Source organism: Bos grunniens, chromosome 3, assembly GCF_055505025.1.
Source record: "Bos grunniens cultivar Pamir isolate PY7600 chromosome 3, Bosgru_T2T1.0, whole genome shotgun sequence".
Taxonomy (NCBI): domain Eukaryota; kingdom Metazoa; phylum Chordata; class Mammalia; order Artiodactyla; family Bovidae; genus Bos; species Bos grunniens.
The window spans coordinates 3,720,952-3,738,285 of NC_141167.1; the positions used below are offsets into that span (position 1 = coordinate 3,720,952).

Here is a 17,334-nt window from a genome sequence, read left to right on the forward strand (position 1 = left end):
TGCTGGGGATGGCAGGGTGGAGGGAGGAAACGGGTGACGGAGGACACAGGCCACTTCTGAGGGCCGTGGGCATGTTCATTATCAGCTCTGGCCGCAGAGATGTGTGAAAACAGGGACTTTCATTCCACTGAGAGAACAAGTCAGCAAAGCCTCCATGGAGCCTGGTGAAACTGAAGCCCTGCCCGTGTTCTGGCAGAGAGATTCCAGTTCTGGCACTGCCTCAAGAGTGGGGGCGGGGGGCGCAAACCACAGGCCGAGGCCAGGTCCTGCTGTTGTGATACAGCTTTATGGGGACGCAGACACGCCGTCACGCACCAGTGTCTACGCAACAGCTGCCTGTGGAGGCATCAGCAGAGCTGAGAAGCTGCGGCAGACACCGTGTGGCTCTCAAGCCTCAAGTATTTACTGTCTGGCCTTTTACAGAAAACATCTGCTGATCACTGCTGGAGACCAACACTGGCTCTTATGTGCCAGGACACACACAAAGGAGCCCACGGAAGCGCCCTGCACAACAGCGAAAGGCTGGAAAACCCGAAGTGCCCATCAGTGAAGGAACTGATTACTAACAAACACTGGAATACCATTCATCAATTAAAATGAATAAACTAGACCTACAGGCATCAAAACAGGCAGGGTCTCAGAAACTCCAAGCTGAAGAAAGCTGCAAGCGACAAGCTGAGGTTCCAAACCCACAGGAAGGAGGCATCACACTGAATCCATCTTAGTGGCTGCCCTAGTGAGAACAGGACTGAAGCAAGCCCAGAAAGGACTTCAGCTTTTCCTACACATTTTCATTTATTTTTATAAAATCTAATTAAGATATTTTAGAAGTTAAATAAATGTAAATGTGACGTCTATAACATACCAAAGAAAAAAAGCAGAAAAACTTGCTGGGTTTTCCCACCCAACTATAATACACATCATCCCCAACTTTATTTTTTTTTCTTTTTTTTTCACCCCCAACTTTAAAAACGCTCACTAACTATACTTTTCAAAGCAGCGAATGTTCACCGAACAAAGGAATTTTTTCCCTTTTATGTTCGGAAGGCAAGAGACCTACCCATCTGAAATTTACTTTCAGAGGAAACCGAAACACAGGCCTAGTGTGCTTTGCATAAAAACAAAGAGCTATAAAATTTAAACCAACTGAAGCTTCAAAGGTTACCTACAGTAACAGCCTGAGGCACACACTGGAGGTTTCCGACAGGTCTGCACAAACACTGCCGGGACAGCGGACAGCTCCGCAGGCTCACGAGAAGGACGACGACCCAGGGAAAGTCCACAGCAACAGACCGCGGACGGCAGAAAGGGCCTTTCCCCTGTGAGAAGAGCGGGCGACCGCGCTCTCCTCCTGTTACTGGTGCGAGGGGCTCCCTCTAACGGGGGGTTTCAGCCCTACAGGTCTCCTTGCAGCTGCTTCAGGCCAGATCTTCGTGACAAACCAGGATATATTAAGCAGAATTATCTAAAATAAATAACCGTTAATCCAACTAGAAGGAAAGAGAAACAGCTGCGTGAGTGTCTGCATATAAACTTACTGGATTATTGGCTCCTGACAAAGCTAAGAAACCCAGAAACTTACGTTAAAAAACCCCAGAAGTGAAGATTTATTCTTATTTTTTGAGGCGTTAAGATGGAAAGCTCTTGGTGGCATCTGAGGCTCACCACCTGGGCTGCAGGTATTCACCCCGCGTCACGCGCCCCAGGGCAGGGGCTGGAGGGAGGGAGGCAGGGGTCCTAACAGAGCCAAGCCATACACCTGGAAGGGAGGCAGCTGGGAGACCAGACACAGACGGCACATGTGCTCAAGTCAGATCTGAAAACTTCCCAGACTCCCGCTCTGTCACCAGCTGGGGTCGCGCAGATGGATAGCCTGCCTGCCCCCACTGCGCAGGGAGAAGGGGCGGGCCGGGCAGGAAGGGGTCGGCACGGGGTCAGCGCAGGCCGAGGGAGGCCACCACCCCACCCAGGACGGGACTAGACGTGGGTGCAGAGGAGCGACATTAGGGCCCCAGAGCCCCGCGTCATCTCTCCTGCCAACTAGGGGGCAGCGGGGGGAGGCTTGTAAACATGTCCACTGACGTCACCGATAGTCACAGGATCTAAAGGGTGCACCTAGTCTTTGAAGGCAAATGTGTGAAACAGAGGCTAAATGCCAGTGTGTACAGAAGTCATTTCGTTACCTTCTCTCCAGGTCTGGATGACTGCTGCAACTTCTCATAATCTTTCTTAGTCTCCAGAATTTTTTTGACAAGTCCTCCTGTTGGAAATCAGTGGTTTAATGTTAAAGCAGTTCTCTGCCCTAAGGAGCCAGCTTACTCTAAGTGCGGGTGGGGTGAGGAGGAATGAATGCTAAGATTCTTTCTCTTTCTATACTGAAACAGCTTCAAATACTCTTTACAAGATAAAAAAGCAAAGCGACTCTTTCAGCCTGTTTTAGACTAAGTACTAATATTTCTTTATATTGGAGAAAGAGCATCAACTCTTTTTTTATTATTTTTTTAAAAAAGGATTAGTCATGAGATAAATACCATATGAAAAATCATTTGAATATACCTTGTTTGGCACGTTTGACCTTGGAACCATGTGACTATTTTACATTAATAAACCAAAATTAAATCAAAAATTTTAAACCCTAAAGATCGAAAGCAAAAGAAAACTATAAACGTAGCAGTATCATATTGGTATGTATAACCTAACAGAGAAGAGTTATTTTACCACTTAAAAACAGAGCCATTGGCTGTGCTCCCTAAGGGGGCGGCTACTAAGAACCAGAAGGCAATCAGATCTGCCAGGAACACCCTGACGTGTCCTCAGTAGGCACACGGGTGTTAGCCACTGCTGCTGTCTGTGCTCAGTCGCTCAGTCATGTCCGACTCTCAGCGACCCCGTGGACTGTAGCCCGCCAGGTCCCTCTGTCCATGGGATTCTCCAGGCAAGAATACTGGGTTCCTCTGTCCATGGGATTCTCCAGGCAAGAATACTGGGTTCCTCTGTCCATGGGATTCTCCAGGCAAGAACACTGGGTTCCTCTGTCCATGGGATTCTCCAGGCAAGAACACGGGAGGGGGCTGCCATTCCCCACTCCGGTTAACCACTGGCAGTGCAGTTGAAAATCACTGAGTGTGTGAAACACAGGATAAAGAAACACACAGCTGCAAGTGTTGGGAGCCAGAATTGCTGGCACGAGCAGAGATGTCCACGGACAAATCAAAGAACTTGGGGAAAACATAAATCATAAGTCTAAAGTGAAAATACCTACATGAACTCAGGATTTGACTTTCCTAGGAAAAAGTAAGAAAACCCCTAGATGCAATAACCAACCCAAAAGTGACGTGCGACCAGGCTCCTTGGAGATACGGGGCAGGAAGGAAGTACACAAAAGAGCCTAAAACCTTTGTCCCACCAGAAACCAGGAAGCCTCAGAGTCTACTGGGCAAACACGGGCAGAGGACACGGAGAAAACTTAGGTGGACTGAAGCAAAACGCATCAAGCGCGTTAAAGCCGTGACGTCAGAACGACATCAAAACCACCATCACCACCAGCACAGCCCTCATCAGTCAGCGCTCAAGGTGCCAGGAGACAAATGCCCTGTGAGGAAAACCCATCAATAAAGGGGGAGCGTGGAGCAGCAAACACCAGGGGAGGGAAAGCCTGACAAGGTGGAGTCGCCAACCAAAATGCGCTGGGGGGTGGGGACGAGAAGGCCACCCCCCACAACCCCCACGGAGTAACAGAGTGAGACCCACGTCTGGGCACAGAGACAGCAGGCGTGACCAAGAGCCAACACCACCACCACCGCCTGCTCTCGTCCAAGCAAACCAAATCTGACCAGGTCTCTAGAACCAATTCATAGGAACAGAGGAACGTGAGAAAAAAAACCCACGACAACGGTGGGTAACAAGCAGCACCCAACCGTGAGGAACCTTAAAGGACAAGCAACCAGCCTCTTCAGCAGATAAATCACAAGTGGGATGGGGTGGGAGGGGGATCCTACAGAGAGAATTCAGAGTTAGATCAGTCAGCTGCAAACACAGGGACCTTACCTGGATTCTGACTCAAAGAACTAGGAAACAAACACAAAACAACTGGGGAAAAACAAGCACTAGATGATATAAAAGGCAGGAATGACTGCTTTTTATAGGCAATAATAGAAATATGGGCATTATTCTTAAAAAAAAAAAAAAAACACACACATTTACAGCAGAAACGATGCTCTCCAGGACCTGAAAAGTGTGGGGAGTGGGGGGTCACCTTGGGTGGAGACGGAGGTAAGACAAGACGACCGCTCACTGCAAGAGCTGCATGCTAGCCCAGGGTCACCAGACTACTCTCTCAGCCTTCACAAACGTTTCAACTAAAAGAAGACACTGTGGGGACCTGCCTCGTGGTACAGGGGCGAAGACGCTGCACTCCCAACACAGGGAGCAGGGGTTCAATCCCCGATGGGGCACTAAGACCCCATTTGCCTCGTGGTGTGGCCGGCAAAAAAAAAAAGAAGACGCTGCTTGGGAAGAAAACAGTATTACGGAACTGTCGATCTGGAGGGGACCTCAGGAGTCCTCCAATCCCATGGTCTAACTGTGTGGGTAAGAAGGGATGTCATCTCCACAGCTGCCCACTGCTGACCTCCAGGTCCTGCCCCCACCCCCAGTGGCTTCCAACGTCCCCAGGATGAACCACACACCAAGGAGGCATCGGTGCCCACGGCATCCTCTTTACTGCTACTCAGACCCCTGGGCAAACCGCGGCAGACCAAGCTCACGTCACCAGGCCCTTTCAGAGCACAGAGGGCACACCCCGGGACACACGCAGCGGCCCACGACTCACCGTGCTTCTCGTCTTCCTCCAGTTCCACCGCCTGGGCCTGAGTGGGAGAGAAAACAGAGAAAACGGAGGCTCAGGCTTGCTGAGATCCCAAGACCATGCCCGCGTGGATCTCATCAGGGGAGGGACCGGGTTAAAGAGGGCGGAAAACTAACTGAAACTTCAGAGAACTCTGTGCACACAGATCTCAGGGCGGGAGGACTCGGCCCGGCGTGTGGCGCTTCACCCACCATTTCGAGCTCTGACATTTCGGGGAGCTGCGGGGCGGCTTCCACCACAAACTGATCATCGTCCTCGTTGTCAGAGTTCTGCGACTCGGTGATCACGTTGGACACGGTTTTACCGCTCCCCGTCCTAAACGAAGAGAAACTGGGTTCCATTAGAAACCTTCTCCCGACCACGCGCCCCCATCAACCCCAGGCGTCTGGAACTGTGTGCCCAGTCCTCCCCAAGTCTCCCCCCTGGCCCCATCCTCCCCCCTGTGCCCTGGGGAGCCGGGCCTCCCGGAGCCCTCAGGCAGCTGCTGGCCCTCCAGGCCTCCGCTCTGGCCCCATCTTCCCCCTGTGCCCTGGGGAGCCGGGCCTCCCGGAGCCCTCAGGCAGCCGCTGCCCCTCCAGGTCTCCCCCCTGGCCCCATCCTCCCCCCTGTGCCCTGGGGAGCCAGGCCTCCCGAGCCCTCAGGCAGCCGCTGCCCCTCCAGGCCTCCACTCTGGCCCCATCCTCCCCTCTGTGCCCTGGGGAGCCGGGCCTCCCGAGCCCTCCAGCACCGCTGCCTCCAGGCCTCCACTCTCCAGGTGCAGGCGAGGGCGTGGTTTTCCCTGTGCTTTCCCTGGCTTCTAGCTACGCTCCCTGAAATCGGCCAGCTCTAAATTTCGTGTTGTCTGAGCTTCTCTGACAACAGATGAATGTTGTCTGTCATTTGACAGAGAATGAGATGGCTGGATGGCATCACCAATTCAACGGACATGAGTTTGAGCAAGCTCTGGGAGTTAGTGACAGACAGGGAAGCCTGGCGTGCTGCTATCCATGGGGTTGCAAAGAGTTGGACAGGATGAGCGACTGAACGGAACGGACTGAGCTTCTCTGAGAACCAGCGCTCTCGCCCTCGACCCCAGCCCTGATGGTCCTCACCAGCCAGCCCCAGGGCTCATGCTGCGCTCCGGGCTGCTACCTTAACTCTGGGGGGTTCCCAGTGCTAGAAAGGCCCCGCCTAGTCGCTGGGCTCTGGGGCCCCCACATGCTCCCGCATCCCTCTCTCAGCCACAGGCCTATGGCGGGACCTGGTCACCGCCGCGGACAGCAGACGCTCAGCCCCGAATCCAAGCCCCTGCTCTGTGACCACCCCACCCCACCCCAGAGTCTTCCCATCTCTGGCTGGAGAACAGTCCACTCGAGGCTGACTGGACCCTTCACCTCGTGCCCTGGGGGAGCCCGTGAACACACCCTGCCTCTCCTCGCTCTGCGGGCCTCTGGGGTGGGCGGCCTGTCCTCTGTAGGAGGCTCAGCAGCACCCTGGCCCTGCGCCCAGCTGGACGCCGGGCGCCTTGTCTCCACGTACGCCCCAGTCCCGATGCCACAAAAAGTCCCCAGGGGCGGCCCCAAACGAGGACCTCGGCCCTGGTCCAGTCTGGGCACCAGGCCCTCCTCTCTTTCCTCTGAGCCCTGAGCTTCCATCCCCAGACTCACCATCAGCTCAGGAGAAAGACAAAGAGCCAGGAGCTCACCACCCAGGACCTCACCCGCCCACCAGCCCCTGCTCCGTGAGGCCAGTCCCTCCACACGCCCGCCATTCCCCCAACAGCCCGCCCCCAACCCACACCACCCGGCCTCCCGTCTCCCCTCCCAACTGGACCATCCCCACCACCAGAGAAACTCGCTGCTTGTCTCACCTTGAAAACAGAACTCTCTAACTTCTCTCAGGCCTTCCCACCACCACCTGCTGCCTCATTCCTCCGCTTCCCTGGCCAACAAGGCTTAAAAGACACACCCACGCCTCCTCCAGGCCCTGCCTCCCAACCCGGCTGGAGCCCCTCCGGCCAGCCCGTTCTCCTCCTGTTCCTTCGCTGTGATGTTTTGTGCTGTGTCCACACTGGATCCACAGGGAGATCCGTAACATTTACGAAGCCCTGCATGTGGCCTGTCTTTATACTGCTCACGACTTTGTATCTTTTGTTTCTAATTTTTGTGCAATTAAGCCTTTAAATTCTTTTATCCCATTCCCCCGCCGACCCCCGACTGTTTTTATGCTCAGAAAATCCTCTTATCTGGAGATGGAAGGCATACACTTTCCCCGTAGTGGCAAAGACGTGATTGCAGAGCACGAACCCCTGTGTGGAGGCGGTCTGGCCCGTGCTTAGAGGTCAGGGCCCCCCAGGTGCTGCGCCTCCGCCTCAGCCTGTGTGCCGCCCCCGCCAGCGACCCCCCACCCCCGTGCTGGGGAAGCCCCTCCCCAACTCCCGGTGCCGAGACAGCGGCGTGGCTGCCTGGGGCCCCACCTGTCCGTGGTCAGCGCCTCCACACTCTCCTGCCGTCGGACCCGGGGAGGCGCGGGCCGTGCGCTCCCGGGCCGAGGTATCCTCCTGAAAAGAGACACAGAACACTTGTGCATTTCAGCGGACGGAGGAACACCAACGCTAATGCCAACCTCCAGGCCACCCTCAGCCTGCCGGTTAGGACATGGTCTGCAGGATACTAAGAGCGTCCCACTAACCTGACAAGTCTAAGGCACCCACCTCCTCATCTCGTTAAGGTAACAAGAGGTACACACAACTACCAGGAGTCAAGCCCGTGACGGACGCAGCCGTGAGCACGAGCCTCCCTCAGGCTCCGAGATGCTCCACAGCGGTCAGGCGCGCCTCAGGTACCAGGACACTAAGCGGGCTTCGCTTTCTCTGAACAAACCGTGGAGCTCAAGCAGCACAGGAGCTGGGGCAGCACGGAGAGGCGGGGGCGGGACTGGGCGCACGGACCTGACCGCCGCGGGGGGCTCGCCGGGCGGCTCGGGGTTCTCGGGCGCCTCGCTCTTCTCCTGGCCAGGAGCTCCAACTTCTCCTTCTGGACGGGCGGCCGGCCCATCAGCAAGTTCACAAAGGGGGAAAAAAAAACAACAACAAGTAAACGTGTGAAGAGACAGCCATCAAAACAATGACAAACATGAATGAAAATCTTCTCATCATTCTGATGAAATTAAAACAGACACTTGGCATCTAAATCTGGGGGAGGTGTGGGGACACAGGCAGACTCGAAATACAACTGGGTCAACTTCTCAAGAAATCGGAATTCAGCAGGTAGGTGTGTCAAGTCAGCAGTTTAACTGAAAGGAAAACACAGGCCAAGGACAGAAGCAGACACACACGTGTAAACACGCACGCGTCGAGATGCTCAGGCATCGCTCGCCGCAGGGACAGACACCGGGAGACGGGGAACTGCGGTTTGGCCCCGCGTCACACGCTCGTATGAAACGTCATCGTGTTAATACACGCATCATCAACAGCGAGCTGCGCTCAGTCGTGTCCTACTCTCTGTGACCCCACGGACGGCAGCCCGCCAGGCTCCTCTGTCCACGGGATTCTCCAGGCACAGACAGTGGGGTGGGTAATGTATCTAATAATTACATAGCATAGATGGGGGTCTAGAAGGACATTCATTCAAGTTACGAGCACTGGGATTACCAGTGCTTTTCATTTTCTTCATATTATTCTGCATTTTTAAAGTTTTTTTTATTTTGGCTCTGTTCCATAATATTTTTATAATCTGAATAAAGTTGTGTTCATTTTGATAAAGATTTAATCAGTAAACAGTAAACCCAAACTATTAACACAATTAAATTTACCCTACTATTTAAAGTGAAAGTGCTTAATATGTTAGAAAATAGTAAAACCAGAATTTGATTATTGGAAATATAATTTATACTCAAGAAAAAATTCCTGAAATGCATTCTTTTAAAACATAAAAAGTTAAATCTTAATTGGTGGCTATGTTTCCTTAAGCTGCTTTCACTAACACAGCATATAAAGCAAAAATCCCAGAGCGCACGTTAGTATCTGTACACACGGACACAATTTATACCAAACAGATTTACTTAAGGCCATTACTTACCTGCATCGCTAGGACAGTCACCTAAAAAAAAAAGCACATCAGAGAATCAATTTCTGTCAGGAAACTTCAGTATATTTAATGATCAGAACAGGATTTGAGAAAAATATATTAGTAATAACTTTGGATGTCCATTAGAAGAAAAATGGTCATTTCCTCATAGTCTTTTTTCCAGCTTCCTAATGCCACTGTTTTATTTTTAGAGAGAGACAGACAAACAAAACCATGAATCATAATATGTCATTACTTGAAAACAGGAGATAGGAATGAGGAGAAAGCATATCAGTCACAGAGACGGGTGACGGGCACAGAGGCGGGAGGTGACAGAGCCAGGCGCAGGCAAACGGGCCCGTGTCACATAAGTCGGCCGCAGGTGTCTTCCCATCGGGGCGTCTGCCCCCAGCAGCCCGCCTCGGCACTTGGCACCCGGGACTTTTCCTTCAAGTGCCACGCGATGGGGACAAACGTGACGGCCGAGGCCACAACCAAGGAGGGAAGCGCCGTACGGTGGGTGGACCCAGGACAGCCCCTGTGCTACACTCTTACAACGCACGAACACGTGCGCAGAAGAGCCAAAGCTCCCTGGATGCAGGACAAGAACAGACACCCCCAGGGATGGCCAGGTGACCCGGAGGACACACGCTTAAACATGGGGAAGGCCAGACCGCAAAAGCGGCCTGTGGACACCAAGGTCAGAGCCACAGACACGCTGCCCCAAAGGGGCCGGCTCTGGGGGTGCAGGGGCCCGGCCTTGGGCCTTGGACACCTGCCTCCCAGAGGCCAGCCCTGCAGAGGGCAGTCTGGAAGACGGGGCCGCCGGGGAGGATGCACTGGGTGTTAGGGAAGAGACTGCGAGAGCTGCCTTGCCCCCGAGGCCCCGACACCACGGCCCCGGGCCTTCTTCAGAGCCATAAGGGGCTGTGGGCCTCGGGGGGCTCCGAGGGCAGCAGAGTCCCGAGCTGACCCCGGGCACTGCACACACAGAGCGGCCTGCCCCCAGCACAGCTCGGCGCCCTGCCTCACAGACGCCCCTGGCCCTGGGCTTCGCCTGCACCACCCAGCCTCCATCCCCAACGCCCAGGCCAAGGCCCCCTCTGCCTTCCTCCCTCGTCCCTGGCCGGCCCCCACCACCGGGCTCCCAGCCCCAGTCAAGGCCGCCAGCCCCGCCTTCGGGCGCATCCGCCCTCAGGCATCCACACGCCTCCAGGCAACCCCACTGCTCTGTCCCTCCCCATTGCCCCACAGCTGGGGCCAGTCTGGCCTCTGGACCACGCGCTACACTTCCCACACGATCTGAGCATCCTGAAGCCCTCACCCCTAAAAACGGCATCAGCGTCCTGTCTCCAAATTCGCAATAAGGCCACTGGCCCCAGCTTCCGCCCCTGCCCCGCCCCGAGGCCCCAAGGCCCTCCCTGACCCCGGTGTGAAGGCTCCCCGCAGACCACCCAGAGCATCTGCTGCAGTGTCTGCCAGTTCAGCTCACTCAGGCGCTCTCTGCCCGAGGGCTGAGCGCACCGCAGGCCTCCAACAGACACTTTCTGCTGAACAGGCTGGCAAACACCAGCCCTCACCTGCCCACACCCCCACGGCCCCGACACCTGCGCCGAGAATGGCGCTGGGGCACGACATGGGGGCAGCGGGCAGGGTGCCCCTCCATGCCCAGCAGGACCTCCAGGGCCTGAAGAAGTGCACTGTGGTCCAAAAAACGGGGGATGTGTGTGCTCGTACGCTGGTTCACTGTGCTGTACAGCGGAAACTAACACACCATTGCAAAGCAACTGTACTCCAATAAAAAACCTTTTTTTTTTTAAAAAAAGCAATTACTGAATGTATAACTTTACTACAATTTTTTTTTTTTTAATGCTGAGGAAAAAAAATCATGCTTGAAAGCAGAACCCTAGTGGGGGAGGGCTTGAGACAGAGAACATCACAGAAAAGTTAGAGTGGAGACGGCCTCTGAGCTGCTGGGAAGTCCTCTTTGGATGGGAAACCTGGGGCTGCAGCCCGGCCTCCGGGACCCCCAGCAGCAACTAAGGCTTGTCCCTGGGTCACCCTGACACTTCTGGACTCAGAAGGAACTCAGGACTCAGGGAGGTCTGCTGCCCTCAGGCTAGGACTAGGACGCTCTCCTCTAGTTTATCAAACAGGCAAGAGCGAGTCACCAGCCATGTTCAGTCCTGAGTGTGGATGACAAGGGGCTGGGCCTCGGCAGGGTCAGAGGCCTGGGAGCCTGCAGCTGCGGCCATGACCCCGGGACACCCCGTGTAGGGGACGCACGGGTGACCAGCCTCCCTCTTACCTTTCTGCTTCACGGCTGGCTCTGACTCAGCGCTGCCTCTCCACAGACTGGCTGCAGTGTCATCTGAAATACTAGCTGAGTTAGTATTAGCTTCTTTCGTTTCTGACGTCAGACAGTTAAGGCGGGTGACGAAGAGGGAGACGTGCAGTGGGGTCACGGCGGCACCTGACGCCTCTGTGCCTCCCCTTCGCCAGTTCCCCGGGGATGACCCGGGGCGGCTTTCTAGAGGATGCACCCGGACCACTCCCCCCAAGCCTGGCTCTGGGATCAGGCGCGGGGAAGGGGCGCCTGGGAAGTGGGCAGGCCCCACCCACCCAGTCAAGGCAGAGGCAGGGATCCCCCCACCGTTTCCAGGACGGCCTGATACCACCAGTCCCCCCGGTCTCCCCACGATGGCCCGGCCTGGGAGTCATGACCTGAGGCTGCAGCTTCAGGACGGCAGGAGCAAGAGGGAAGCGCTCCTGGCTCTGCACAGCCCTACACACGTCGGAAACTCCAGCACACCTGCCTACTGTTTACTGACTGACGTGCAAATGTTGACCAAATAGAAGAAAATATCAAGTACCCGAGAAATAAAACATTTCTATTAAAAACAAAAGCAGGGGGGCTGAGGGGACACACTCTGAATTGTGGCAAAAACCAGGGAGGAAACCTGACCCGTTACCAAAGCACCGACCCCCTGTAGCTAAGATGGATCTGGAGACAAACACAGAACTGGGAAGATGCTCCCTTTCCTGAGACACAATCTTATACTTAAAAGTACTCAAAGAAATAGTTTATGTCAGAATTACGCTGTCGTTATAAAATAATCAATCTTTATTCTTAGCAAATAAAGAGTTGCTTTATTTTATGTAATAGAACTACATAAAACAGACAACATATAATTTTCTGAGAAAATTCTTTTTGATCTGTTAAGAACGATGTAGACCTAAACAGCCTGATTCAAGTAGTTAATTATTTATGATGTCTCATGGACAGCAACCAAAGAACCAACATGAAGTACCATTAAGTTCTAAAACAAATCTAAAAATCAGATTAGATGACCGTAGATGAGACCAATTTTAGAAGAAAACACCCCAATTACTTTAAGTTGTCACATACTATTCAGAAGCATCAAATACTTTCTATACTGTAGCAAACTCCACCAACACAGTGAGTAAATTACAGGCGCGTTCTGTCCGTAGTTCAGGGAGACCAAGGACGCTGTGCACAATTTCATCTCCTCAAAGTTCTCTAGTTTTCGAGAGGCCGACGATGGTTGTTTTAACATTTCTAGCAGTAGTCTTAAGTGAGGTTTATTGAACCCCCAATTCACACAAATTGAAAGTACGTAAAAAAACAGACTATACCTTCACTAATAATACTACAACCAATCCTTATTCAGAGAGTGTAGGTTAGCCAGCTTGGCAAACAACAGCTTTAGAAAAAAAATTAGAAATTGAAATCACTATGAATTGGCAAAGGGAAAAACCACAGCGCTTGAGCACCACCTGTTGACTGAATTACTGGTAATTACCGGGTCCCGCAGGTGAGGACGAGGGCGAAACGTCGCACCTGGAGTGGGCTCTCGCCCCAGTGAGAGCACGTGCGCAAAGCTGGGCGCCTGGTGGGTCTACAGTTACTCCCCGGAAAGGCCTCAGCCAGCACTGGCCCGCGGCACAGCACGAGCCGCCCGCTCTCTGCCAGGGCTCTGTGCAGCATCTTACCACACAGAGCTGCTGACCACGTCCAGGTGCAAACGCAAACAACCAGGGTTTACACTGGGGGAGCTGCCTGACACAGGGATCAGCCCCAGCCTCGTATCCTGGGGTGCAGAGACGCTGAGTGCATCCTGACGGGACGTAAGGCAAAGGGCACAGCGGCACCTTCGCAGGGCGAGGGCGAGCAGGCCCTTCAGCCCCAGTCTGATCAGGCCTTTAGACCCAAGGGAAATACGGGAGGGGGGCGGGGGCTCTAAGCTAAATGACACCATGAGGAATGAGCAGACAACATGCTGCACCCGACCAGCAACCGCACTGCTCCGCAAAGGCAACGTTCTGGGACAAAAGTCGGAGCGGGGGGATATTCCAGACTCAAAGCGGCTGAAGAGACAAAAGCAGAGGGTAAAAAGGCAGAATGCAGCCTGGGTTTCAGACGCTCTGGGGGAATCAGTGCGTTAGGTTCAACAGTCATTTCACGGCCACGTAAGTGCATGCTGAAGTGTTCAGACGGAATACTTAGAGTATTAAAATATTTTTTATATACTTTGAAATCATTCATAAAACAATGTCACTGTAGGTGACGCAAACAACGCCAGAACCTTCGGACACCGCGCCCGGGTGAGGGGCACACCGGTGCGGACACCGCGCCCGGGTGAGGGCACACCGGTGCGGACACCGCGCCCGGGTGAGGGGCACACCGGTGCGGACACCGCGCCCGGGTGAGGGGCACACCGGTGCGGACACCGCGCCCGGGTGAGGGGCACACCGGTGCGGACACCGCGCCCGGGTGAGGGGCTCACCGGTGCGGACACCGCGCCCGGGTGAGGGGCTCACCGGTGCGGATCGCTCTCCTCTTTCTTCTTTCATGTACTTTTCATAATGAAAACTTCTACACAACGGAAGGACATGAAACGAGGGAACCCAAGCAAGATAAAGAGACAGATGGAGAAGGTTCCAGGAGACCTCAGACCATCAAACGGCTGTGTCCCGGGAGGACCGAGTCTCCTCAGCCTGCATGGGAATGGGAGCAGGGAAAGACAGCGCTCGTGTTTTGAGAAAAAAATGGACAAATCTCTTGCTGAACTTTTCAATAGGCCTGAAAAGGCAAATGAGAACCACCAAGCCCGCGCACTCTCCCGGGACTCCCCGCGGCAATGCCGGCCGGCTGGCCTGGGAGCAGTCAGAGTGACGAGGCACAGCTTCAGTGGGAAGCGCTGGCCGGGGGTGGACGGGGACTGTGAGAGACAGCGCCACTGCACCTGGAGGCTTAAGGAACCCCAACGCCGGCTGCAAGCCCTGGATTCCGAGAGTCCAGGGACGGCCGGGGCGGGAGGACACCTGTGATGACGGGGACCCGGGGGGCGCAGGGACAGGCTCGAGGGAGGAAGGGCCTGCGAGGAGGGCCGCCCAAGCCCAGGGGGCCAGGACCACACCTGGGCACAGCAAGCGCTTGGGACTCGGCGCGTGGCCACCAGGTGGCACCAGGCTCCCCCTCATCTCCGCAAAGCTCTGGTCTGGGGCCCAGGTCAGGGCTCTGTGCTCCTTCAACGTGCAACTCCCATCATTTTCACAGCTGCACATAAAGGTCTACAAAGATCCATACAGTGCTAAAGAACTCTCTGACTTGACTTTAAACCCATCACGCCCTCTCAGCACAGCGCTGGCTCACCCTGACTGGGCTCTGCCAGCCGTGTAAGTGACCAGCACTAGAGCCATCGTGCACGGCACGCCTGTGACACGGCAGCCACTGCACGGATCCTCCAGGCACGTCTTCTCACACCTGGCACCCATGAGGAGACACCGCTCAGTGAGCACACCCTGCGGCTCGCTCCAGGCCAGCGGGGTCGCGGGTCCGGGTCTGGAGGCGAGGTGCGTCCACGTGGGCCGCCCAGCTGCCCGCCCGGGGCAACCTCTCACTCCAGCTTCACCCCCTGGCCCACTCCCCTCTCCCGCAGCTCCGGGACCCCCGAGGGGCTGAGAAAAGCTCCCGCAGAAGTGAAATAAACCATCACAAGATGCGGCTGAATGGCACAACCCGTGTGGTCAGTGAGAACGGCGCGTCCATCCATAAGAAAGCACTCTGCCCCGATGTAGGTCATCCGTCCCCCACACTGCTCAAGACCCAGATAAACCGCACAGGGCTGACCTACTTGGAACAGAACAACCACGGATCGTCACTGCTGAACCGATGATGGAGCAGAAGGCTTGCACACACTTCTCTTAGAACAGCAAAAAAATGAGGAAAGGCAGAACGCACACAACAACAGGCCTGCTGCTATTCCAGTTACAATCACTGAATGTTTACAGACCAGCTAGATCTGAGGCAAGCTCAGCCCAGAAAAACATTTACCTCTCCCTGAAGTCAAGATTTACACTATTTTCCCCCTTAAATGTCACTCAAGAATTGCCACACTGCTGAAGAACTGAGCTAAACATCGAAGAAGACGGCACGCAGTTGTCGTCTCGGATGATCCCACTGAAATTCCGAATCTGCACATCTAACCTCACCGTACCAGCAGGGCGAGCACATGTGCACACGTCACGCTGCAGCCTCAAAAGTCAAGGGTGCGCCTCGGGGATGCCGTCCCCAGGAGCTCTGAGCAGGCACCTTAAAATATTTCCTGCGGCAAGGCCATGCTCATGCCCAGTCGCATCCGACGCTGCAACCCCACGAGGCTCCTCTATCCAAGGGGGTTTCCAGGCAACAAGACTGGAACCGGCTGCCATTTCTGCCTCCGGAGGATCTCCCCAACCCAGGGATGGAACCTGCATTGCAGGCAGATTCTTTACTGCTGAGCCATGGGGGAAGCCCATTTATGGTGGAGCATTTGCTTAATAGAACAGGGCAGAGGAGTCTGGAGAAATGAAAGATAAGTCTCTATCTATCTACTCCATTTTGTAAAATTCCAGCAGCCAAGATAAAAGAAAGCACTTTGACTTAGATTCAGAAATGTCACACGTAAAAAGGCAGGAAAAGGTTAACGTCAAGCTCAGTTACTCTTTTTCATTATAAAACTTAGCAGATTAAAGCAAACAGAATATCAAGTCATTTCGGGTCTTCAATACATTGTGAAAAGAATCGGATGAACATTAAAGTGGTGGGAATAAAAAAAAAAAAAAAAGAAAACCACACTGAGGTGTAAATATTTCTTATCAAAGCAGTGAGGAATCTAAACTAAAGAATATATTTTTCTCACCTATTTCTGAAGTTGTAGTTTCCTGATCTGGTTCATTATTTAATCCAAGTACTACGGGGTCTAAAATTTTAGCTGAAACAACATTCTCCTTTCTTCCTGACATGAGATAGTTAACGACAGATTAAACTATTGCAAAGGCTTTTGTATCCGGTTGCTTTGGCTTGTTTGGATTTACAGGGGTTTCTGCCACGGTCACCAACTAGCTGTCCCGTCTACTCAATGGCCAGTTCTCTGTCTCCGCAGGATGCTGGTAAGACGCCCCCCTTGCCTGGCTTCAGGACGCCCCTCTCCAAACTCGCCTCCACCTCTCTGGCCTGTGTCTCCTCTGCCAGAGTCGCCCCCTCCTCTCCGACCCTAGAATCCTGGGCGCGCTGCTCCTCAAGTCATGAGTCACTGCATGAAGGTCCTATGCTCCCCTGGAAATTCCCAGCTTCTTTCACGTTAACGCCGGCTTCTCCAGGTCTCTCCCTGAACCCCAGGCCACACACCCGCCTGTGCTCCCAACACTTCTACCCGGCTGTCTCACGGGTGCCTTGAATGTAATGCCTCCAGAACAGAATTCCTGGCCCAGCCACCCGATCCACCAACCAGCTTCTCCCAAAGCTTTCCCCGCGTCCATAAACGACACCACCCAGGGTCAGGCTCCAGCCCTCAGGACTGACCCTCTCTCCAACTCCTCTCCTCGTGAACAGGTGCTGCCCACTGCACCAGCACGCCCATCACCCCACCCTGGTCTCAGCAGGGACCCTCGAGCCCCGCCATCACGGCCTGCCACCCGCACACAGCCTCAGCCCCTGGCGGCTCTCCGCCTCACTCCTGCTCCCTGCAGTTTTAATGGGGGCCCTTTCTCAAGCCTGGGCTGGTCTCCATCCTGCTGGACACCCCCAGGGGCTGCGTTCACACTTAAACAGTCCGCCCAGCAGACGCAGCCCCCGACGAACCCAGCCTGCCACTCAGGAGCCAGGTCTCCGATCACTTGCCCTCTCTCTGCTCCAGCCTCTCCACCCGGCTCCCAGGCTCACCAACAGGCAACGCTGTCCCAGCTATGGGCCTCTGGCCAGTCCTGGAGACCCGCAGCTCATGTGCTCAGCGACCCGAGCTGACTCTGTGCAGACACCCTGCCCCCCGCCCCTCACTCCTGTAAGCTTCCTTTCCCTTCAAAACTCTTTGCTAAACTAATAGGAAAGTGTACATCCTGACCTCTCCTTATTATCTA

The 17,334-nt window shown here is 54.4% G+C and overlaps 1 protein-coding gene across 5 annotated transcripts in view; it reads right to left on the reverse strand.

Moving 5' to 3' along the window:
• Positions 1-17,334, reverse strand: part of IFT54 (intraflagellar transport 54) — a 60,277-nt gene that overhangs the window by 29,164 nt on the left and 13,779 nt on the right. For 2 of the 5 annotated variants that reach the window (XM_086375433.1, XM_086375442.1), the window contains exons 8-14: positions 11,222-11,284; positions 8,926-8,946; positions 7,797-7,881; positions 7,323-7,406; positions 5,059-5,182; positions 4,832-4,868; positions 2,184-2,260 (exon numbers count right to left, since the gene is read on the reverse strand). In XM_086375433.1, the coding sequence (XP_086231559.1) occupies positions 2,184-2,260; positions 4,832-4,868; positions 5,059-5,182; positions 7,323-7,406; positions 7,797-7,881; positions 8,926-8,946; positions 11,222-11,284 (491 nt within the window). Of the gene's footprint in view, positions 1-2,183; positions 2,261-4,831; positions 4,869-5,058; positions 5,183-7,322; positions 7,407-7,796; positions 7,882-8,925; positions 8,947-11,221; positions 11,324-16,118; positions 16,215-17,334 lie in introns of all 5 variants that reach the window. The other 3 variants (XM_086375454.1, XM_086375463.1, XM_086375471.1) reach the window with 2 other exon arrangements.